Here is a 24,840-nt window from a genome sequence, read left to right as displayed (position 1 = left end):
ATGTATCTGGAAGGCCCTCTAATCTTCAGGTCAGCGGACTCACTGTGAAATGCAGTCAGGGATGGCAACTGCACCGGCTGCCTGCAGTTCTGAACTGTATGCTCTGCTCTGCTTCTGCCTTGCTGTATGACCCGGTCCCTCCAGCCCTTCATCTCTCTGTGCCTGAGTTTCCTCATCTGTAACATTGGAATAATTACATATGTCACCTACTTACTATACAGGAGTACCAACAAAAGTCTTCAAAAACACTACAAAAGGCTGGGGTTGTAGAGTATTTATCAAATTTATGCTATGTTATAAGTAAGCAATTTTAAAAAATTTTGCTTGTTTTTAAACTTGTAAAAGGCTGTTTTCTCAAATTCTGAACAGAAAAATCTTAAATTATCTAGATTATCTAAATTGATTATATAGGAACTCTTCCATGGATAGGAAAAAGAGTTACTTTCTCTATATAATAATTTTGCCTTTCAGGCAATCTTCCAGACAATGTTCATTAAAACTGTAAACTTAGGGATAAGGAATTACAATCTCATGATCAATTTGAGATTCCAAATATACTTTTGTCACTTTTATCTTAAACCTTAGGAGATATAATTCTTTTAAAATATAATCCTAAAAACTAAATTATCTTTGACTAGGTTTTTATCATTGTTTTAATATGTATTACATTGATTATACTTAACTTTTGTATAAATGTACAAATATCCTTTTGTACTCTTACTCTATATTATTCAGAGTTTAAGGTTTTGTTTTCTACACCAGTGCTTAAAACATTTTAGAAAATAAAGTGTTCTTTATATGAGTATTCTATGTCACTATTAACATAAAATTAAATTCAAAAGGCTCCTTTCCAGAAGTATTTAACATGTACTATAAAAAATTAACCCAATTCAACAAATATAGCTTAGCAAATACAAGTCATTGTTCTAGGGATGCAGAACATAATTAGATGGCCTTGTCTTTAGGAAATTTATAATACACTATAGGACAGTCATGTTCAAGTTCTTATGTTGTCTATTATGAAATACTTGGACAAGCACACTGACCCTTACACTAGGATCACATTATTAAAGCACTATGGCAATAATGTATTTCTAGGAGTAATGTATACATATGTACAGGAGAGAATAGAACTCCATGGATTTTACTTTATTGGAACTTTACAACTAAAAAATAAAGAGAAAATTTCCATTTTTCTTCAAATACTGATCTTGGATTGGAATGAGTCATCAATAATCTTTTCCTTTTTAATCAACAATCTATATTTGCAAGATGAACAGGCAAGTTAAAGGGTGCAGACTGGTCTCTTTATTTGGCAGCAGTGAGTATACAAAAATACTGAAATGTCAAAGTACTAGCAGCAGCCTCTAACTAATTGGTGTGAGAAAAGAATACCACCTTGTCAAAGGCAGTATGAGTTCTTTTTATGACAATCTAAAATGAAAATAAAAAGAAAACAAAGAAGAAACATTCCATAAGTAATAAATGTTTCATAGGACCAAGCACAATACAGAGACCAAAAATGGAAATACTTTTCCAAAGCAAAAGAACAAATGGCATTCACATTCTCCAGTATACTAAGTATAATAACTATGGTGAATTCCAGAGGAACACTTAATTTTATTGACAAACACATTTGCAAAAAGTCTTTATAAAAGGTCTACAGGACACTAACATCTATTTCTCCTCTTCATTCACAGTGCTAGCTGATCACATTTGTTGAAAAAAATTATAGGAGTCATATATTATTTGATTTTTATTGTAATTGGTCACAGAAAAAAGAACTGTAATGAAACCAAACAACAACCATCACTGAAACACACCAATCAATTGTACCAAAAGATCAAGATATACAGAACTGGACTGATTATACTTACGAAAAAAGTATAACTGAAGAAATACAAAGAATTTTATAAATCAGAAAAGGCCAGATTTTCAAATGTAAAAATAAAACTTTGCTAAATATTTGCCAATTTATTGCTTTTAAGGTTGATTTCTTTGTTAAGATGGCTTCCATGACCAAGGAAATTTTTCTATGCTACCTTTTAAGCGTTAGATACATGGATTTTTAAAGTAATGTAATGTAATGTCTAAATTCTTATTTACTTTGGCTCACTATTTAAGTATCTATTTTCAAATCAACCTAGCTTTACTTTAATAATTAGGTTTACACAACTCACCACTTTTGCATCAATTGCAACCTGAGCGAAGCCTTTACGATTACCCCATATGATGTTGTAGGTTTCATCACTAATTAGGGCTTCTCGAACTCCACCTGGTGAAATAGCTAACAAGTGACCACTTCTCAGAATTTCAACACATTTTTCTCTTGGTCCATGTAGAGCACAAAATACATCAAGTAATAAACTAAACCCTGTAAGAAACATTAGCATGAAGATACATCTTAAGTACTTCTTGTCCAATTCTTCAAGAGTAGTAATGTTTACAACCTATATAATTTGCAGTGTATACTTAAATCAGTACATTTTTACTTCTTTTCAATTAACAAGAACACTTAAAATTAATATAGGATTAATACTGCTAGTGAAGCAATAGCTATATCTTATTGATCACCTACTATTCTGGCTACTTTACATGTTCAAACTCTTAATTAAAACCCACAAAATCCTTGAAAGACAGGGATTCTTTACCCCATTTTAGAGATGAGGAAAGCTAACTCAAAAATAAGCAGCTTGCTCAAAGTCACACATCCAGCAAATGGCAGGGCAGAGCTTCCAGTCCAGGTATGTCTAGTGCACAGCTATTTCTACAGTATCGCATAGCCAAAGACTGTCTACAACATTTATTAGAGCAATCAGAAATCACCTCCTATCAGTAATCACAAATCTAACCTCACCTTAACCCTTAATATGAGAATGTGCATCTAACTATACTTAGTTCTACCAAAATTAGTAAGCCAAAATCAAATTGACTGAAATTAAAAGTCAGAGGTTGCTTTTAAAAAATCATTAATAGCAAAATAATTGAGTTTTTAATAAAGCAAGTGCTTGATTTAGGAACAGCTAATTCTGAATATTAATATTATACAGTTTTTCAAATTACAACTATTTATGGATAAAAGAAATAATCTTATCAGCAATTAAATATTTTACCCAACCCTAAACTCAAACATCAGAGGACTAATGCTCATTCACCTCATTTCTTGAGACTGGGAAATATGGGGATGGATAGTGAAAACTGGGCAAATTAATCAAACTTCTTGTGAGGATCTGAAGCAAGATCTGAAGCAAGATCATAAGTGTTAAGACTAAAATAACTTTCATCTTACACTACATTAAAAGCTCACTAATTTAGTAAATGTATTCTCATAATAAATGTATGAACGGGGGGAGCTTAAAAAACTACAAGACCATAAAGAAGGAAAAACATTAAAAGCCAAATGCTAAGTAAAACTTTTCACATTCTATTATTTACTTTTTGAAAATAGGAAGCAATCTAACATTCCATAAGAAAAAACCACTTAGGTAAATATTTCAGTCATCCATTAAAATTACTCCTCATAAAACATGGTAAAATGTTAATGCTACCATTATTTTTTTTTAAAAAGAATAAAATAATTTGCATTACATGTGAAAATATGCAAATTAAAATGAAGTAAAATAAATCAAAATAACTGTTATTTCCCAAATTTATTATAAAGTGAATTTACTTTCTAAAGAAAAGCCCTTTATAGCCAATTTAGTTTATACACAAAGTTACACATTGCATTAATCATGTCTATAAAAGGCTTTGAGATTGTTTAATGCACTGTTTGTTGTTTGTCTGTCTAGTTAATGGGTGGGTTTCGCTTTAATTATTAAAGGGAACATACTGGCTTGTTTCTGGAGACTGGTGCAGAGGAAAATAAGATTTGATCTTAATGATATTATTTCAGAATTTTTTTCTAAACCTTTTTAAAAACTCTATTGTGCTTAAACCATTTACTTAGTCTTTTTGAAAAGGTACAAAGCCTTTATGAAAAGATTAAAAAGAATATAGTGCTCAATTTTAAGAGTTATAAGTTCACTAATCAAGTCAAGTATAAGAGACATAATAAATTCTTTAGGGTAGGATATCTTAGGCAATGCTATATTCTTATGTAAGACAATAAATCCTAATTTTTTTTTACTAATTTTGATCTGCCACCAAAATGACAGTAATCAGACTCTAATTACAGTAAAATTAAACTCCAAAAATAAATAGTTCATGGAAAAAGTTATGCAAAATCAACCTTCTATAACAAAATATAAAAACATTGTTTGGCAAAAGTTACATTTTTAAAAAGGGGAAGTTCAAGATTTAAATTGGAAATATAAATGCTTGTTAATAAAGGGGCCTCCCTGGTGGCACAGCGGCTAAGTCTCAGCACTATAAAGCTATCCCCAGCCACTGTGGCATGAGGGCATGAGTTGGATCCTGGCCAGGGAGCTAATCCACATGGCGCAGCAGACCTCTGTCTTGCCCACTGCTCCCCTCAGCAGTGTATTCCAGTAGATCCCCCTGTTCTGCTCCCCACTCTGTCTCTGGTGATCCTCTCACCACCCACATCTCTGGCCTATACCCCAGTTCTTCTATGCATAAATAAAAAAAATAAAACTTTAAAAAAAAAAAGAATTAACAAGGATTTATTATGACATTTTTTTTGCCATACTATTTTATATTTAGATATAATATCTAAACAGGATAATTAAATATTCCCAAATTGGAGTTCTAAGTATGTGACCCTGAAAAAGACAAATGCCTTTCCCAAATGTTATCATAAAGAGCTCAAAGATATAAAATCGAGCTCAAGATATAAGCTCAAAGATATAAAATCACATAATTTGTAAGATAAACATTTTAAACTCTATCAATGATTAATGTTTACCTGGAATTTTAAAGACAAAGTGATCAGCTACCACTCGGCAAGTTCTGCCCTTGTGGATAAAAATTTTAGCCATGAAGTAGTAAAAATCTATGGGAATAGCTCCATGATAAAAAATTATAAGTGCCGGCCCTTCTTCTGGTATTTTTTCCATCCCATGAACTTCATAACCTGTTAGAAACACAAAATTCACATATTTAAATATATTCATTACTTAATTTATATTAAAGAGTGGTTACTAATACAAAAATTCAAATCTTTTCTTATATTAGTGCAGGCTAGGATTGAATGTAGGATCCCTAAGAAGCCCAGAAATGAACAAGAGTCCATACTCACTCACTAGCTTTCCTCCATGTTCCTTTCGGGTACTCACAATTAGCAGCAAGGCAGGCAAGAGACCCATGCGAGCCTCTGCTAACAGTACAGAGAACAAAACCCCACTGGCTTCCTGTAAGCTTCTTTTGTACTGGAAAATCTGACACTGGAGATAAGGGAAATCCTCCAACCCTTCTAAGAAAAGGGTAGATACAAAAAGCATCTGATGGGACAGAGCTCTAGTCTCCAAACCCTTTCCCTGCATGGCCCCAACATCCCTGACTGAGGCAAAAGCCCACTATGTTAAAGAAGAGTAGAAGCCAACACATTTGTTCAAGAAGTTGGAGGTAAATCCAGGGCCCTGAAATGACATAAAGCATGCTCCCATTAGGAGGAAAAGCAGGAAACTTGCCCACAACCCCAAATCCCTACCTAAACAGGCCAAAGTCTCTCTGCCACCAGAAAGAGAAAAAGGACATTGAGAAAATCTCACTCCCAAGTCCCAGAAATACAAGGCTAATAAAATTTTAGCTAAACCAGGAAAATCAAGGAATGCCCCCACCACTCGCATCCCCCCCATAAGTATCACATGGAGCTACAAAGGCAACCTTTTCCTGAAAGAAGAGCAGGAGATAAGGATAAGAGAGATTCTTTCCAAGGCACAGGTATACAAGATTAAGGTTAGAACAAGAATGCCAAGAAAAACCTTCCAGCACTCCAAGATCCTGTGCAAGGTAGGATTTAAGTCTGTGCTGAACCGAAGGTAACTTACAACAAAACCCAAACCCAATTCAATTAGTGAGTTGAATTAATTAACCCTCACCACACTGACACTCACTAGCGGTCTCACAGAGAAGGACCAATTTTCTGTTGCAAATACTGTGTACTTCAGTCTCTATTCTCTTACAATGTCTTGAATTTAACTGAAAACTAAAATCACTATAGAACATATAAAACAGCTACCAAAACCAATGCTCTGTCAAGAGACTGTTTAATCAAATGAAAGAAATCCAAATGTTTACATTCTCAAACAGTAACTTTAAAATAACTATGCGCAGTATATTCAAGGATCTAGTTGAAAAAGTGGACACATGCATAATCAGATTAGAAATTTCAGCCAATAGGAGGAAAATAATCATATTATACGTGCTTCACATAATAGTTGGAATATTATTTTTTAAGTTTATGACTAGAAACAACAATTGTATTGTCTTCTATAAGAAAATCATGCAGGAACAGAGAATCATAGAATCCTTAAGGTAGAACCTTCAGGTTCCAACTGAAAAGACAACATTAGAACTTGGACTATTTGGGGTTGTTAATTGAGGATATCCAAAGAGTCACACATGTCTGAAATATCAAGCACACTTTATTGAATCTGCTAGTTTCTAAGAAAGACTCAGGACCCTTCCATGTAAGCTTGATAGAGAGCAGGTCTATAGAGTATAAGATGCCACTGCTTATAGCAGGTTGTGAGTAAATGAACAGAGAATTGAACAGAGAAAAAGGAGTAGATGAAAAGGGAAGGAAAGCGAAGGGTAGAAGATAACAATTGACACAACCATTCCTAACACAGCCTAAAATAAAATTTAGCACTCAAAAAATAATTCATTAATAAAAATACAAAAATTTCTTAACTAGTGACTCAAAGCAAAAAAACTTATATACAAATGGATAATTTAATAATGCTGCAAAATTTTATTTTATTCACAAATGTAAAGCATTTATATATTTTATTTTTGATTATTACATCATATATTATATATCTTATACATAAGTTTTATTATATATAAAACAATATACACACATAAGACATTTATATATGTATACATATGAATTCTTTAGAAATTTCCCCCATTCTATTCATAAAAAACAAAAGGGATTTCTGCGCCTCCCCGTGGCACAGCGGTTGAGCGCTGGGTTGCGAAGCTGCCCACAGCCTCTACAGCACCGGTTCAATCCCCGGCTGCTCCCCGGCCACCGGAGGAGGGTCCTACATGGCGCACAGACCTCTCCTGCCGCCCACTGCTCCCCTCAGCAGTGTACTTCGGTCCTTCTACCTGTTCTGCTCCCTGCTCTGGTTCTAGTGAATTCTCTCACCCTCCCATGCTTCTGACTGTACCCAGTGCTTGAATGAATGAATAAATAAATAAATAAATAAATCTTTAAAAAAAAAGGGGGATTTCATTGACTCTAACCACTTACTACGAGTGGGGAACAAATTGTCATCAGAGATTTGAACTGGATGTCAAGGCAACATCTCTCCTGTAGAGTGATTAGAATTCATGTAGTTTCTTACCAATCCTTCCTGCCACAATGTAAACCCTACTTTAAGTGTCTGGAAAGAAGAACAAGAGTTTAAGCAAGAGGAACAAATGACAGGGTGAAAGGGTGGTGGAAATGGGAAAGGAGATGATTTCTTTAGGTTTACCACTAACTTAATCGCAGTTCAAGACTGGCTTCCAGCCCACCTTTTCTTTCTCTCCGATCAGTTAAAGAGATAAACATGTCTACTGTCCTTCATATTGCTACTAACTGCCAAGTCATTTTTCACAGTAATCTTTCATTGCTGGTAGATTGTGAGAAATAGCTCCACCCAAGCCTTAGCAGAAAATACCCTAGGTATTTTTACCACAGGACTGAGAACAGACAACATGAGCAGATAAAATGTGATCATCTCTCTAGTTGTAAGAGCTGCTTTCCCTTCCCTTCTTACCACTCTGTCATACCATCATAGATGAAGGCCTCAGTTTGTGCTGGCAAAAAAAAAAAGAAAAAAAAGCAAGTGTTCAGAGACCAAGGACAGAATTAGGCTCAAAAAAATAAAGGGAAGAGTAAAAAGGAAGAAATTTTGAGTGCCAATACCAATAATAGATAAAGAAATTTCTAAGGCCAGACTGCCCAACAATGTCTCAAGAGGGTCTGCTACTAACATGTCAGAGATAAAAGTCCAGGATATGGAAATCTCAAACTATCAATCTGTTCATTTCTTTAAGTTTATACCTTTTTGATTCACTAACAAACAAGAATTCAAACAATAATGGATTCAGTCTAAATTTTAAAATGGTATATTCATTCATTAGATAGGTTATAATATCTTCATTAAACTGATAAAGTTAACAGATTAAATTAGGTGTAATGACTGTAATTGTAGTGTTGAAGGAATAAACCACTTGATAATATTTTAAATGGACTCAAGACAATGCTCATAAAAATTAAATTTACTGATATTTCAAGATTTTATGTGTTTACATAGTTTCAACATTTCTTAACAATTACCTAATTCTACTTCAAGTAATTTAATGTAAATTAACGCTATAATCACTGAGGTAATTACCAAAAGGAACAACTGTCTCATTGATAAAATTTTCTAAGAAATAGAAAATACTTCTTTGAGAGATTCTGCATATGTACCATGCACTTAACCAATACACACTGAAGCAAAGAAAAGCATGCTTTTCTTTGAGGGATTATATTAATATACAGAATATTCCTAAGGTTCTTCTTGCTTTCCAGAACATTAAAAAAAATTTAAATAATAATAAACTTTCAACAAATTGAGTATAGAAGAAACATATATCACCTCAAATAACAAAGTCATAAACTAAAAATCTATAATCAATTATTATATTCTATGGTAAAAACTGAATATTTTCCCTTTTTCCTTTAAGATCAGAAACAAACCAAGGTTGTCCACCTTCACCACTTTCATCTAATTTAATATTAAAGGTATTAGCCAGGGCAATTAGATAATAATAAATCGAAGGAATTCAGGCTAGAAAATAAGAAAATTTTCATTAATTATAGATAACATAATATATACAGAAAACCCCAAAGACTCCACCAAAAACTTAGAAACAGTAAATGAATACTGTAAGGTAACAGGCTACAAACAATAGAGAAGAATCTGCTGCATTTCTACATGCAAATAACAAGCAAAAAGAAAAAGAAATTAAGAAACAATACTATTTAAAATCACATCAAAAAGATTTAAATACTGAAGAGAAATATAACAAAGGAGATGAAAGATACAATGAAAACTGTAAGACACTACTGAAAAATATATAGCAAGAAATAAAAAGATGGAAAGATATCCTATATTCATGGATGAGGAGAATAATTAAAATAAAAATGATCATCCTACCAAAAGAAATATAGAGATTCAAAGTAATCCTATCAATATTCCAATGGTACTTTTCAAGGAAATGGAATTTAAAAGTGTCAAAATTTATATGGAATGACAAAAGACCCAGAATAGATAAGCAAATCTGAGAAAAAAGAAAACTGGAGATATTATGTTACCAAATTTAAACTGCAATAATACTCAGAAGAGTATGGTATTAGAATAAAAACATACACACAGATCAATGAAACAGAATCAAGAGCCAAAAAAAAAATGATCCACTTATTTCAACACCTAATTTATGACAAAGGAGCTAAAACCATACAATAGAGAAAAGAGAGTCTTTTCAACAAATGATGCTAGCAAAACCGGATGAATGGGCCTCCCTGATGGCACAGCTGGCTGAGCGCAGCGCAGCGCAGCGCTGTGAAGCTGGAGGCAGCCTCTGCAGCGCGGATTCCATTCCAGGCTGGCCAGGGAGATTCCCACATGGCGTGACAGACCTCTCCTGTTGTACCCGCTGCCCCCCTTAGCAGTGTATTTCGGTCATCTGCCTGTTCTGCTCCCCGCTCTGTCTCTAGTGAATCCTGTCACCCTCCCGTGCCTCTGGCCTGTACCCCAGCTCTTGTGTAAAAATAAATAAATCTTTAAAAAAAAACGAAACTGGATGAACACGTGTAAAAGAATAAAACTGGATCTTACTCTACACACAGAACAGATCCAAATGAACTAAAGACTTGAACATAAGATTTCAATACAAAGAAAGCATAGGTGACACATTCTATGACATTAATGATATACTTTTGGGAACTCAATCCCAACAGCAAGGGAAATGACAACAAAAATAAACAAGTGACACTACATCAAGTTAAAACACTTTTGCACAATGAAAGAAACAATAACCAAAACAAAGGGACACCCTATAGATTGGGAGAAAATATTTGCACTCCACACAACTGATAAGGGACTTACATCAAAGGGCTTACATAACTCAACAAGAACAAAATAAACAATCCAGTCAAAAAAAGGGCAGAAGAGTTAAAAAGACACTATATGAAAAAATGTTCAACATCACTTAAAATCGGGGAAATGCAAATCAAAATCACAATGAGATACCACCTCACACCAGTAGGAATAGCTCACATTAAAAAAAATTAACAACAGCAAATGCCAGGGAAGACAATGAGAAAAAGGGACTCTTTTACATTGCTGGTAGGAATGCAAACTGGTGCAACCATTCACTATGGAAAGCCATGTACAGGACCCTCAAACTACTAAAATGGAACTACTTTGTGACCTAGCAATTCCACTCCTAGAAATCTACCAAAAGACACCAAAAATTAATTCAAAAGGAAACCTGCACTTCTATGTTCATTACAGCACTATTTACCAATAGCTAAGATATGGAAACAACCTAAATGCCCAAAAACAGATGACTGGATCAAGAAGATGTGATATTTACACACATAGCATACTATTCAGCAATCAAAAAAGATAAACTCATGTCATTCTCAGCAACATGGATAGAGATGGAAGGATTATGCTCAATGAAATAAGTCAGAAGGAGAAAAAGAAAAATATTGGATGGTTTCACTTATCGGAAGAATGTAGGGAAACCAAACAAGGGGTCAGGAAAAAAAAAAGACAAAACTAGCAGGCATACTGTATGTAAGGTAAGTGATTACCAGGCTTTTCTGCCTTCCCGCCATAAGATTAATGATGGATCCCAGTGGTCCTAAATGCATGCCTGATGGCAGACAGCTGGAGTAGGGTGTAGGCATGTGTAGGGTAAGTGAAAAAGTATCAGGCTTTTCTGCCCTCCCACCATTAGGATTGATAATGGATCCTTGCGGTCCTGAATGCATGCCTGATGGTAGACACCTGGAGTAGGGTGTGGGGATGTGTAACTGGATGCACCTGTGCTGAGAGACTAGGCTTATAAGTGTGGCAACACAGCGACGCCAGTGGAGCGGAGAGCAAAGAAGCGGAGAAAACCAGAGAAGGCCGGAGAGCCCAAGAAGAGGGAAGACTTGCTGGGGCTTGGAAGCCTACCAGCCTCCAGGTCCCCCGGCACCCCAGCCGTGTACCTGGTAAATCCCAATAGAAGCCTACAAAAGCCACTGTAGGGTAAGGAAAAATGTCAGGGTTTTCTGCCCTTCCGCCATCAGGATAGATGATGGATCCTTGTCCTGAATGCATGCCTGATGGCGGGCACCTGGAATAGGGTGTGGGCATAGGTAGATGGGATTCAGCTGAGCTAAGACTGTGCTTTTAAGGGTGGCGTCACGGGGACGCCAGCAGCAGCAGCAGCAGCACCAGTAGCAGCAGTAGAAGCCGAAGCAGAAGCCGAAAGAGAAGCCGAGAAGCAGCAGAACGAACGCTAGAGAGCCCAGATAGAGTGGAGACTTGCTGGGGGCTGGGAGGCCTGCAGGCCTGGCAGGCCTCCCAGCCCCCAGCCCCCCAGCCAGCACCCCTGCCTGCCATATGCCTGGTGAACCCCAAATAAAAAACCTGCAAAACTACTGAGGACTCTGACTCCTCCTTTACCCAGTCTGCATGGGATCAGAAAACCTGCACCGTGTCCAATCCTGCCCTTACAGCCACCGAGGGCTCCAGGACTCCTCCTTTACTCCGTCTGCTCTGGTCATAGAGATCCTGCCATGTGGTCAACCTGCCTTTACAGTATGCATAGATGGCTACACCTGGTCTGAGAGTGGCTTTTAAGGGCAGTGTCATGGGGACACCAGAATGAAAGAGAAGCAGAAGAGAATGAGCACACATGAAAATGCTGGAGAGCCCAGAAAGAGTGAAGATTCACTGGGAGCTAGGAGGCCTGCTAGCCTCCTGGCCCCACAGCACCCCTGCCTGCCGTGTACCTGGTAAAATTCCAATAAAGGCCTGAAAAAGGCACCGAGGGCTCCAGGACTCTCCCCTACCCATGTAGGGTAAAGAAAATGTCAGGCTTTTCTGCCCTCCCACCATCAGGATAGATGATGGATCCTTGTGGTCCTGAATGCATGCCTGATGGCGGGCACCTGAAATAGGGTGTGGACATAGGTAGATGGGATTCACCCGGGCTAAGACTGCGCTTTTAAGGGTGGCATCATGGGGACGCCAGCAGAAGCCGAGAGAGAAGCCAAGAAGCAGAAGCAGAGATCACCGGAGAGCCCAGATAGAGTGAGGATTTGCTGGGAGCTGGGAGGACTGCCAGCCTCCCGGCCCCCCCGCCTGCTGTGTACTGGGTAAACCCCAATAAAAGACCTGCAAAAACCACTGAGGACTCTGACTCCTCCTTTACCCGGTCTGCATGAGATCAGAAAAACTGCTCTGTGTCCTTCCAGTCCTGGCCCTACACCCGTCTGCTCATGTCATAGAGATCCTGCTCTGTGCCTTTTTGCTGCTATACTATAGAACTGAGTCATACCACAGGGGAGGGGTAAGGAGAGCAGAGGGAAGAGCACAAGGGACTATGGTGATGGTCATGGTGACTTGGGGGGTGGTCATGGGTCACTTGGGGGTAGGAATTTTATGGGCATAACACCTGAGGGGAGAAATCAAACATTATACAAAAATGAACAATGATGTAAATAAATAAAATTAAAAAAAAAATCTTTGCACAATGGATCAAAGTACCAGCAAACTAAAAAGACAGATTACTGAATGAGATATATAAAGAACTCATCCAATTTAACAACAACCAAAAAAAAAAAAAACCGAGACAACCCAATTGAAAATAGGCAGAAGATCTGAATAGACACTTTTTCAAAGAGAATACGCACTTATTAGGGACATGCAAATTAAAACCTCAATGTCTCAATGAGGTATCATCTCACACCTATGAGAATGACTAAATAAGACTTAACAAGTGCTAGCAAGGATGTGATGAGGAATCCTATACACTGTTGGTGGGAACGTAAACTGGTGCAGCTGTTGTAGCAAGTGGTATGCACCTTCCTCAAAAAAATTAAATAAAAATAGATTTACCATACTAAAGATGAAATTATCAATTCAAATAACTAAGTATCACAACTTTTATTATAGTATTATTTACAAATGCTATGATACAGAAACAACTTAAGTGGCCATTGATAAGATAATTGGATAAAGATGTGCTACATATACACAATGGACTACTACTCAGCTATGAGGAAAGATAAGATTCTGTCATTTGCAAGAAAAAGGAACTCAAGGGACTGTGGAATCAAGATTAATCATAGAGATAAAGACCACAAGTATAGTATGACTATACTATACCACAAGTATAGTATTCCTTATATTGTACCCAATATAAGGAAACAAAACATAAAAATACAACTAAATGTACTTATAACTATAAAAACAAACTAGTGGATACTGAAAACAGAAATGAGGTTACCAGAGGTGAAGAAGGCAGGGGGTGGGAATAAGTGTGGGGGAGAAGAGAACGGATAGAGGTGTTTTTTTTTTTTTTAATAATTGAACTATTTTCATATTAACAAATCACCTGTTCGAAAGCAGAAAACATCAATTCAATCACTGACAAAGTGTTTACCTCAGTACCACTAAACATGAACTCCAAATATTATTTAAGTGTGCCAGTCTCAGAGCATAGATGTGATCAAACCACTCCTCACTCAGAGAGCACCAATGGATTATCATTCTAGTTCAACATTTGCCAGGCCATTTTGATCCAAAATGCCTATCATATAATAGTCAGTCTTTCATGCGTCATATGAATTAATAGTGGCACCCTGAATAAATTTTCTCTCTGTGCTTCTATTCACATGGTTGTCTATAAATGGAGCACTTACTGTCCCATATTTCCCCAACTAGCAGAACTCTTAGGGCACTAAGTCCTCCTTTCTCACACCCTGTGTTCACTTACTCACCAAGTTCTGTGTGCATTAGCTCCCAAACCTTATAAATGCATTACTCCCTTCCCCTTCCTAACGTTAGTTTCAAAAGGTAGTCCCATTGTCTCCTGCCCATAGGACAGCAATCACAGTTAGATCTGACAAGTAGAAGCTCAGTGAAAGCAATCACAAACACAACTGTCACTGTCCAATTAACCACTGCCCAGGGGTTGTGAACCTCAATAGATTTTTGAGTAGTCTAGGCCCTATTAAGAATATCCCTATTCTGTGAAAACGGCTCTTACTTGATGCCATTAAATATGGATTTATTTACCTCCTCTGCTCTGATAACAAGTTCTCTAAAAACTGTCCTGATTTTTTTCTTTAATAACATCGGATTACAAAACTGTGTATGATTTAGAATAGGTTCATACTTTCTCAGACGTATGTCACTACACCACCCCCACCATCATTGATTTTTTTTTGACTTCCCAGATAAGATAACTCAGCCTAGAGAGAGGGGATTTGAAACTCACATGGAGATCCATTAGTCTCATCACCACAGCATTTATTATGTAAATGAGTTAACTGCCTACTGGATTCAGACATTAATTTCATGAATTTAAATAAAGATACTCTCAGAAGAGATAGATCCCTTTTAAATTTGTCAGTTTTAAGCCTACACACCTACATACAATGGTAAATTAACAACGCCATACTCTTGAATCTTCCACAGGAAAGCAAATATAATTAAACTACCTACAAAACAAACTCCTGAGAATTGCACTCAAGATCCTTCAAAATCTAGCTTCACTCTCCCTTTACAAGTTCATCATTTAGCATGCTTACTCATGAACAACTAATCATCTATACTAAATACATCCTGCATTATATTTGCTGGTACTGATGTGTGATTCAACATAAGTGAAGCCCTATGACCTAGTTATCTTTTTTGTTTACTCTATCTTGGAGGCATACCCTTGATAGTACATGATCATATTCTAATGGATTTTAAGTATTTTATAATAAATTTCTATCATAGTTCATTTAGCCATTTCCCTATTCAACTGGATTGTTTTCAAATGTGTTGCAATTAACATCACTTTATGTGCATCCCTGTGCACTGAACACGTGAGTATATTGCTGTAACAGATACTGAGAAGAAAAGTTGTTGGTCCTGTGATATGCCCATTTTAAAGGATACTATCAAATTGTTCTTCTAACTGGCTGTCCTAAAGTACTTCCCACATGCATTATGAATGAGTTCACATTTCTCCACATTCCCATGTTTTAATGTTATCTTTTAATGTTATCAAACTTTAATTTTTGCCAGTCTTAAAGTAAAAAATATTTTATTGATTTCAATTTGCCTTTTCCTAACTAGTGGGCTCATACATCTAACTACTGGCTATTATGATTCCTGATCACATGCTTGGGTCACTTTTATCTTGGATTTTTTTTTAATTCATTTTTTTCTTTTTTTTTTTTTTTTAATTAATAAATTTTATTTTTATATTCCCCATACAATTGCAATCCCCCCATTCTGACCCCAATCCCTCCCCTCCCGCCCCCCACCCCCCAAAAAGTGTCTCTGGTTCATAGTTTTTGTTGATTTTGATTTTCACTTTCTTACAGTTATTCATTTTCCTGGTCCCTTATTTAAGTTTTCTAGATCCCTGCTATGAGTGAGACCATCCGGTATTTTTCTTTTTCTTTTTGGCTTATTTCACTGAGCATGATCCCTTCCAGCGTCATCCATGTTGCTGCAAATTGCATGTGTTTATCTTTTTTGAATGCTGAGTAATATTCCATGGTATATATGTACCACATCTTCTTGATCCAGTCATCTATTTTTGGACATTTTTTTCTAAGATATAGTGCAAATACCTTGTGTTAATCTGTTTTGTTGATCTGCTTGGTCATTTAACATGTCATCTACTGATAGTTATCATTTTTGAATAACCTCGTTTTTATCTTCTTTAAGACCTTCTCTACCTGGAGATCATCAAAGATTTTCCTATGTCTTTACCTGCTGATGTGAATATCACTTTTTTTTAAAGATTTTATTTATTTTTTGTATAGAAGAAACAGGGTGTAGGCCAAAGGCAAAGCTATGAGGAGGGGTAGTAAAGGGATTCACCAGACAGATTGGGGAGCAGAGTAAGTAGAGCTCCCTGGTCTGGGATTGAACTCAGGCCATATCAGTGTTGGCCCTGAGGCTTAACCCCTATGCCACTAGGGAGACCCAGGAATACCACTTTTTTTAATCATTTACTAATTCACATTTCTGGACTCTAATTAGTTTGATCTATTTGTGGTAAATCTTCTCTATACCAATACCAACATTTTAAGCTTTATAAAGTTAATGTCTTTGATATGACAGGGAAATCACGCTCATTTTTTTTTTTAAATCTGTCTTATTCTTCTTTATTTGCTCTTTCATATGAATTATAGACAGTGGCATGAAAATTTGTGTTTGAATTGCATCAGTATTACCTATCTGGGAGTATGTAGAGTAACATCTTTCCTGTATTGAGACTATCTCCTTATTCAAATCTTTTTTTTTTTAATTCCCCATAAAGTTGCCCCATAAAGCCTGTATATGTTTTTGTTAGATTTAAATAGAATTTTTCCTTTTGACTTTGAAAATGATTATTGGTAGCCTATGAGCATAGGATCAGTTAGGAAATCTGTATTTTCTTATACTCATTTCTCTGCAAAGCAATCTTTTTAGAATTGATAAGTTAGTAACTCACTTGGCTCTTTCAGAAGTCTTTTCTAATGTTTATACTTATTCCTAGGACCCTAAGGGACAGCATTAAGCAATTGTGGTTGGAGTCTCTTTGTCCTATTCCCCACTTACTGAAATTGTTTTAATATTTTTCCTTTATGTACCATGTTTGTTGAAAATTTCTCATATATTCTCTTTGTTAGCTAAAGTAGAACTTATAAAAAAGTCCTCCATGGCTCTGATTTTTTTCATTGTAAATACTGAACTTTATAAAACTGTTTTTGAGATAAGACTGACCTGCAAATCTTGTTTGTGCTCTCCTTAGTTTTGACAGCAAAGCTATGCTAGCCATGGAAAACAAACTGTAATTCTACATTATTTCTAAGCTTTGAAACAGTTTAAGTTGGGCAACTTATTTATTACTTAAAAGTATAACATAAATTGTGGGCTCTTGGCCCCTTGTGAAGAGAGGAGGTAAACACTGACCACTGTTCCTATTTATTTTAGGATTATTGATTTGTTTCTTCCTTGTTGACCAATTTTGACCATTTCTATTTTCGTGCAAAACTGTCCATTTTGTTTTTAAATACAGTGGTGTAAAATATTTTTTTTTCCCATGCAACCTTTAAAGTTTTGTTCTAAAGTTACCACCTCTGTGAAGAGTAATTTTTATCCCAAAGAATGTCAGGCACTGTACTGGATCTGTAAGAGTTGCTATCTCATTTAGTCCTCACAAAAACCATCCACACATGAGGAAACCCAAGTGAGAAAAACCCACAGAACTTAGTCACACACAGGTGGGGCCAGAATGTAAACCGACATTTGCCTGACTGCACAGTCTATGTTCCTGCCTACACCACACCTCCTACTGCAGGTACGGCATGCTAACCTGCAGCTGTGATTTTCAATTGTTGGTGGTAACCTAATAATGAGTTGTAAAATCACTTTAGTGAGTCATGACTGGTACTTATCATGTTAAATAAAAGCAAGCAGAAAATAGAGCAAATCACATGTAGAAAGTAGGTATACTTTTATGATACAGAATATTCATGTATGTATACTGGTGGCAAATATATTTCTTATCTAAGTCAAAAAACTGATAACTAAAACTATGCCTTGAAAATACAAGGGACCTTGAAGGGTAAGTAACAGTGTAGGTCTGTTTAATAATGATCATGAGGCAGATGAGGTACTTCAGTGCCTTCTAAGTTATTAGAGAAAGATGTTCTATAACTATGACAGCGAACACTGTACATTAGATCGTTAATAGAAATTATGCTAAAAAAGTGAAATTTCACTGAGTCCTATTATACCCATTACCCATTCTGTATAACAACCCATTATAGAAGAGGAAAGTGAGCTTCAAAAAAAATTAAGTCTCTGAGAAGTTATGTGCATAGTTTTAAAGTAGTTCCCCCAACATATTTATCAATTACAAAGTAAAAATTTTATGGAGGAAAAACCTGGCAGACACCTTCTTAACCAAGTGATGAAAGTTAATGTCATCAGTAATAAGACATAGCAGCCTCATGGAACTCTGAAATAATGCACTTTCTGAAAAAGACACATTTTCATTTTTTGTGGTATTCTTGTCAAAAGTGCTTAATTGCAATCTAATTATGGAAAACATCAGATATAAACTGAAGAACAATCTACAAAATAACTGGTAGGACTCTCAAAAGTGTGAAGATAATAAAAGAAAAAAAATCTGTCACAGTTTGGAAGAGACATAAATGCAATATAAGATCCGGGGAAAAGGACAGTGGTGGCAAAACTGGTAAGACTTGAATAAGGTCTACAGTGTAGTTAATAACATATACCATTCTTAATTTGATAATTGTACAAATGGGTATCAAGTTGTTAACATTAAGGAAAGCTGGGCAAAAAAAATAAATGAGATCTCTCAGTATAATTTCTACCACTTTTCCTATTCTAAATTTAATTCAAAATGAAGTTAAAATAATCACTTGTTGCAAAAGGAAGAAAGAAGGAAGGAGAAGGCAAAGGGGAAAGGGGAGGATGAAAGAAGGAAGGGGGAAGGAAGAAAGTTCAGTTACTTGTCCAAGGTTACCCATCCAACAACTAGAGTGAACCTAGTTTAAACACAGGTAGTTTAATAATCTTTCTCAGAAAACAAGAAATGAAACTTATCCTACTCAGTTAAAAAGGAGATGTTCTCTTGATACTGAAATCTAATTTTCCCATAAAAAACTGCTACATGTTTTTATTTATAGGAAACTTTCAATGAATAAAATGTCTTTTTCTTTAAATATAATAAAATATAAAAGTTTGTGCTACTATTACACATTTTTAAAGTAAAAATCAGTAACTGATATAATATGGCCAATTAATCAAACTTCTGCACTGTCTCAAATTTTTGTATTACCAGTTAATTGAACCAGTTATGAGTGTTATATAAGCATAAACATCACTTTCAAACAACGAAAAAAGTCCTCCTGTAAAACAAAAACTAAGCCACAATCACACATATATACACTCAAGATGAAACAGGTGTTCATGACAAGCCTCAAAAATAAAATACTTCTGATTTCTATGAAGTCAAAGTTATGGTCCTAAGTACCTTTACAGTTGTGGTAAAAATAAAATTTTTCTAATTTTCTCAAAAACATCTAGATATCTTCCTTACTATATTAAATTTCAGGGGAAATCACTAAACTTGACAAGCCTAGCTTTTTAAAATACCATTCATATTTTCCAGAAATGTTTTATGAAACATAAACCAAAATTTTTACAGTGTAAAGGCTGCAAGCAACTTGGAGGATAGGGACTCCATTCACCCATCACCAAGACAGTTATCTAGAAATGCAGGTACTTAAGAAATACCAAATTACTGTTTCTTGATATACTACAGATGTTATATCGCAAAGCACATAAGAATCAGAATTTTTTGAAAAATCAGAGCATGTATGTACAGTTATGAGGGTAAAATTTAATCCAGAAAATACTGGACTGTTTCCTATACAAAGATATTTATAGTAAACAAACTATGTAAGTTGGTCCAATAAGTAATAGCTCCAGGTAGTCATTAGAAGTCACTAAGAATGCTTGGTGACACAAAAAAACACTATTATGCCATACATAAAAATGATAAACATACCACAATTTGAGTTTTACAGAACTCAAATGCATGGCACATTTTAGGTGACTATTATTTTCTTCTTTATAGTTTATGTGATTGTCACATTTTCTACAATGAACAATTTTATTATTTAAAAAATTCCTTTAAAGATTCCTTAAGAAACACAAATTACATGCCATTTGCAGCAACGTGGATGGAGCTAGAAAGAATTATGCTCAGCGAAATAAGCCAGAAGGAAAAAGAAAAATACTGGATGGTTTCACTTATAGCAGGAATATAGGGGAACCCAATAAGACATCAGTGTAAAAAAAATAAAAGTAACAGCACAAAACACAACAAAGCAAAAACAGACAATTATAAATCAGAGACATCCAGAAGGGGAGGAGGTGGGAGAGGGATAGAGGGAGGGAGGGATGGGCACAGGAGACTGAGGTGATGGTGCACGGATGCATTGGTGAAGGAAACTCTATGGGGACTACACCTGAGGGGATGGGGGGAAACAAATATTGTTTAAAAATGAACAATGATGTAAAAAATTAAAAAATTATTAAAAAAGAGAGAAAAAAAGAAACATGAATTAAAACCAATGTGATACCAAAACGATATGATTATGGTTATCAATGACACCAATATCTATACGTTCAAAATGATAAAACTGATCTAACACTAAAATCCAAACTTTCACATATCTTTTATTATTTTTTTAATTTAAATATTTTATTTTATATAATTCTTACATCTTTTTTCATCTTTGCACAATGTATGCATTTTCATTTTGGTTATATTCCCCATACAATTGCACCCCCGCCCCTCATTTTGACACTAGTCCTTCCTTTCCCCACCTCTCTCTCCGGGCCCACCCCCCACAGTGTATTTCTGGTTTATAGCTGCTTGTTGATTTTGATTTTTACTTTGTAATGATTAGTCTTTTTCCTGGTCTCTTATTTAGATTTTCTAAATTCCTGCTATGAGTGAGACCATCCGGTATTTTTCTTTTTCTTTCTGACTTATTTCGCTGAGCATGATCCCTTCTAGCTTCATCCATGTTGCTGCAAACTGCGTGTGTTTATCTTTTTTGATTGCTGAGTATTATTCCATCATATATATGTATATATGTATCACATCTTCTTGATCCAGTCATCTATTTTTGGGCATTTGGGTTGCTTCCATAGCTTAGCTATTGTAAATAGTGCTGCTATAAACATAGGCATGCAGGTGCCCTTTGGAATTACTGTTTCTGTGTCATTTGGGTAACTACCTAGGAGTGGAATTGCTGGATCATATGGAAGCTCTATGTTTAGTAGGTCAAGAAATCTCCACACAGCTCTCCATAGTTTCACATATCTTTTATATGTTACTAAACAAGGTAAAGAAAATCAGTTAAGGGCCTCCCCTGGTGGCGCAACAGTTGAGCGCCAGGGCTGCAAAGCTGCCAGAAGCCTCTGCAGCGACAGTTCGATCGATCCCTGGCCACTGCTGAGGGTCCCACATGGTGTGACAGATCTCTGCTGCCACGCCCGCTGCTCCCCTCAGCAGTGTATTTCATCAGTCTGCCTGTTCTGCTCCCCGCTCTGGCTCTGGTGAATTCTCTCACCCTCCCGTGCTTCTGACTGTACCCAGTACTTATATAAATAAATAAATCAAAAAAAAAAAAAAAAGTAAATCAGTTAAAATAAGTATTATCCTAATATAAATGTTAAATTGTAGCAAAACATTAAACAATAAACTATGTGTTTTACTTCCCCTGAGTAGTAAGTACATATTTCAAAATACTTCCAATTATATAGCCTGCTACAAAGTAATTTTAGTTTTTGAATGTATTCAGATTAATCATGTCTCCTGAAACAAAACAATTACTCCAACTTGTATTTTCCTGGTATGATATAGGGGGAGCATTTATATAGGAGGATATTTATTCTCAACAAGTATTACAACTGGTATCACTAAATTTTGCATCTTTTAAAGATAATGAACAATGCAATCAACAAAGGTGCAGTCTCATAGGAGGGCTCATGTAAAACACCATCAAAGGGTAAGAGAGTTGTACTGATTGCAAAAGCATTCTATTAGGGAGTGAATATTAACAACTCAATACATCAAAGGCACATGGTTCCTATTGAGTATCATGGCTTTTGTCCCTGAATCCCCAAGTTGGGAATCAGCACACATCACAAGAGCACAGGCCTTACAGCCTGATGTGAGGTTGTATCCAAGCTCTTCTTCCTACTTGCCTAATACAAAGAGTGTGCTTTGGGCAAATAACCTGTTGGTTATTCAGTTCCTCATTCTCTCAAGGGTTAACAATAAAATGGAGTAATACATAAAATCAATCTAGCTATAAAAAGGTTTAAAAGAATGCCTGGTAAACATTTAACAGTATATGCCATAGAGTTCAAAAAAGATTTGTAGGCGGGCCTCCCCTGGTGGCGCAGCGGTTGAGCGCTGGGCTGCTAGGCTACCCAAAGCGCCGGTTCGTTCCCCGGCCGCCAGCCCACAAAAAAAAAAAAAGATTTGTAGGTATGTAAGAATGTATGTAGTATTAAAATGATATCAACCTGATAAGCATGTCACTGGTGACCTTTGCTAAGAGCAGCCTGATATATATACCAAATATACAATATTTCAAAGTCTGTGCTTCCTTCCATGTCCTTCTGTGAAATAATTTTGATGCTCAACAACATGATATAGAAAGCTCATCTTTGTTACATTTGTACTGATTCCGCTGTAGTTCTGGATAGTCTAAAAGCAAAAAAAGACCAACAAATAGGAAAGCATTGGCAGAATAATGAAGTAAAAACTGGTCAAGGAAAAAATGGCCACTAGAGGGCAACTTTTATAATAGTCAAACCAAGAAGCTCCAACCACCAATCACTAAGAGTGCAATTATCACAGTCTCTCAAATAATAAATAAAAGAATGAATATCCTGGACAAAAACTTACTGTCACTCATTTATTCAGAAGACACAATGACCTCTGAAACAAATCAAACAGAAAATGTGTAAATCGTGGTATATAAATTATATTTAACTTAATATTATTACTATTTAATATTTCATTTTTTCAAAATCTCTACATTGGGAAAGTGAAGCTTATTTTGAAAAAAAAAAGTGCTAAATAAAGCATTTTAAAATAGCTTTCTATAGCATTTTAATTAGTCTTTTACTCCTTTAGACACCTTATTTATATATTTTCCCTTATATTTATATATTTTCCCTCACACAATGCTGAGTGTTCCTTTGTTTAGTGTGTAACTAATATGTTTGGAAGAAATAATTTTAAAAAGGCCTAAATATGCACAATGCATACAAACAGGTAGTAGGAAATAGTCTTTCCATTATATTTTTTAGTATCAACTCAATCAACAAAATGTAATGATGCCACATATGGAGAGCAACACAGAGATCAAAGTAATTTTGCTTACCATGCCAAACTGCTGCATGTCCATCCCACAGAGTTGCCACTGTCTTCCTTGCACCATCCCATAAATTATGAGAATAGGCTTCTTTTAATACATTCTTCCTCTTATAAATGTGTAAGAAAATAATAGTAAGGTAGAGAAGAAAGATAGTAAAGTAAGGGAGTATTAGAAGTATTAGTGGTGTGAAAACCCACAAGAGATAGTTTGCAAAATTCAAATAATCCTCCAGTTGCTCCACACCAAACCATTCTTCCAGTATGTGAATCACACAAGTCATATAGGGCATCAAATCCTGTCCCACACCACAGGTTTGATTTTTGTCTGTCATTTTTCTTTAGGTGAAAGTGACAAATTCAGTCTCTTTCTTTATTGCCATAGCAGGTCTTTAAATTTGCCACTAGAAGAGAAAAATAACCCAATGTTATTTTCTTCACAGATGAAAAGTTGTATGTTTCAGTCTACATAAATACCAGTCATTTCCTAATACTAATAATGAGTGAATTATTAAATAATTAGCTTTTTTGTACATTAAACTATAAAAATTATAAGGTTTCTTTGTCTGCTCATGAAACATGCCAGGTTTAACTTTTAAAATAACTTACAAGCTATTCATTCAGAAAGGAAAAAAAAGCTCATGAAGAATGAAATTTCAAATTGATCTCAATAATCTGACTTATAGCCTAAATGGGTCATATTGAACATTTGTATTTTAAACTAGATCATACTGAGATAATTCTATTCTTATCAAGAGAAAACAACAGTACCTGGTTCAATAAAAGTAACAATTCTATAGGTTATGGGAAATGATCACATACATTTTAGACATTGTCTTTTATAAGCAGATTTACAGAAAAGCTCTTGTTCTTATGCATTATACAATAAATTTTACCAGTTTTCATTATCTTATATTCACTAAAATATGTTTTAAGTCTTAAATAAAATCATTTCATGAACACCTCTCTAAACCAGTCTCTTAACTTACCAGGAATCAGATAAATAGCTTGACCCAAGCTGCAATGTACATAATCTGAAAAACACAGCATACAAATAGGAGAAAAATATGATTAAAATAATTAACATCTAGAGTTAAAATTTCCACAAAACAAACTATGAGACTTTCAGAAATGTGTGATATGATTGTTAGTCACACTAGTGGATCATTATTAAAAATTATATTCTTGCCACTACTGCTTTAGTGAGGAAAACTCTGTGCACCATTTAGTAAAATTATATAAAGCCCCTCAGAAGATTTTTAAAACTCTAACTATAAAAATTCTGCTTCTCAGGAGAAAAAGTATGAACTTAAGATGTATAACTATCTCTGTGTCACCACTAAGCTGAGGGTCAAACATGGTATCTGATGATACAATTATAATAGCACTTACATCAGGTTCTCCTCTGTAAGAGATCTTCCATTCCTCCCTTTTCTGATTCTAAAAGATATTTCATCATTATCC

The 24,840-nt window shown here is 35.4% G+C and overlaps 1 protein-coding gene across 3 annotated transcripts in view; it reads right to left on the bottom strand.

Annotated features, from left to right (window-relative positions):
• TMEM68 (transmembrane protein 68) overlaps positions 1-23,711 on the bottom strand; it is a gene marked incomplete at its 5' end in the record, with an annotated part of 37,272 nt that extends 13,561 nt beyond the window's left edge. For 2 of the 3 annotated variants that reach the window (XM_084230913.1, XM_084230914.1), the window contains 3 exons: positions 2,181-2,374; positions 4,868-5,035; positions 23,387-23,711. In XM_084230913.1, coding sequence (XP_084087039.1) covers positions 2,181-2,374; positions 4,868-5,035; positions 23,387-23,711 — 687 coding nt within the window. Of the gene's footprint in view, positions 1-2,180; positions 2,375-4,867; positions 5,036-23,386 lie in introns of those variants that run through there. The other variant, XM_084230915.1, reaches the window with a different exon arrangement.
• Between the last annotated feature and the right edge of the window lie 1,129 nt (positions 23,712-24,840).

Source organism: Talpa europaea (assembly GCF_964194135.1).
Source record: "Talpa europaea genome assembly, chromosome: 3".
Classification (NCBI taxonomy): Eukaryota; Metazoa; Chordata; class Mammalia; order Eulipotyphla; family Talpidae; genus Talpa; species Talpa europaea.
This window is presented reverse-complemented; position numbering and strand designations above follow the sequence as displayed.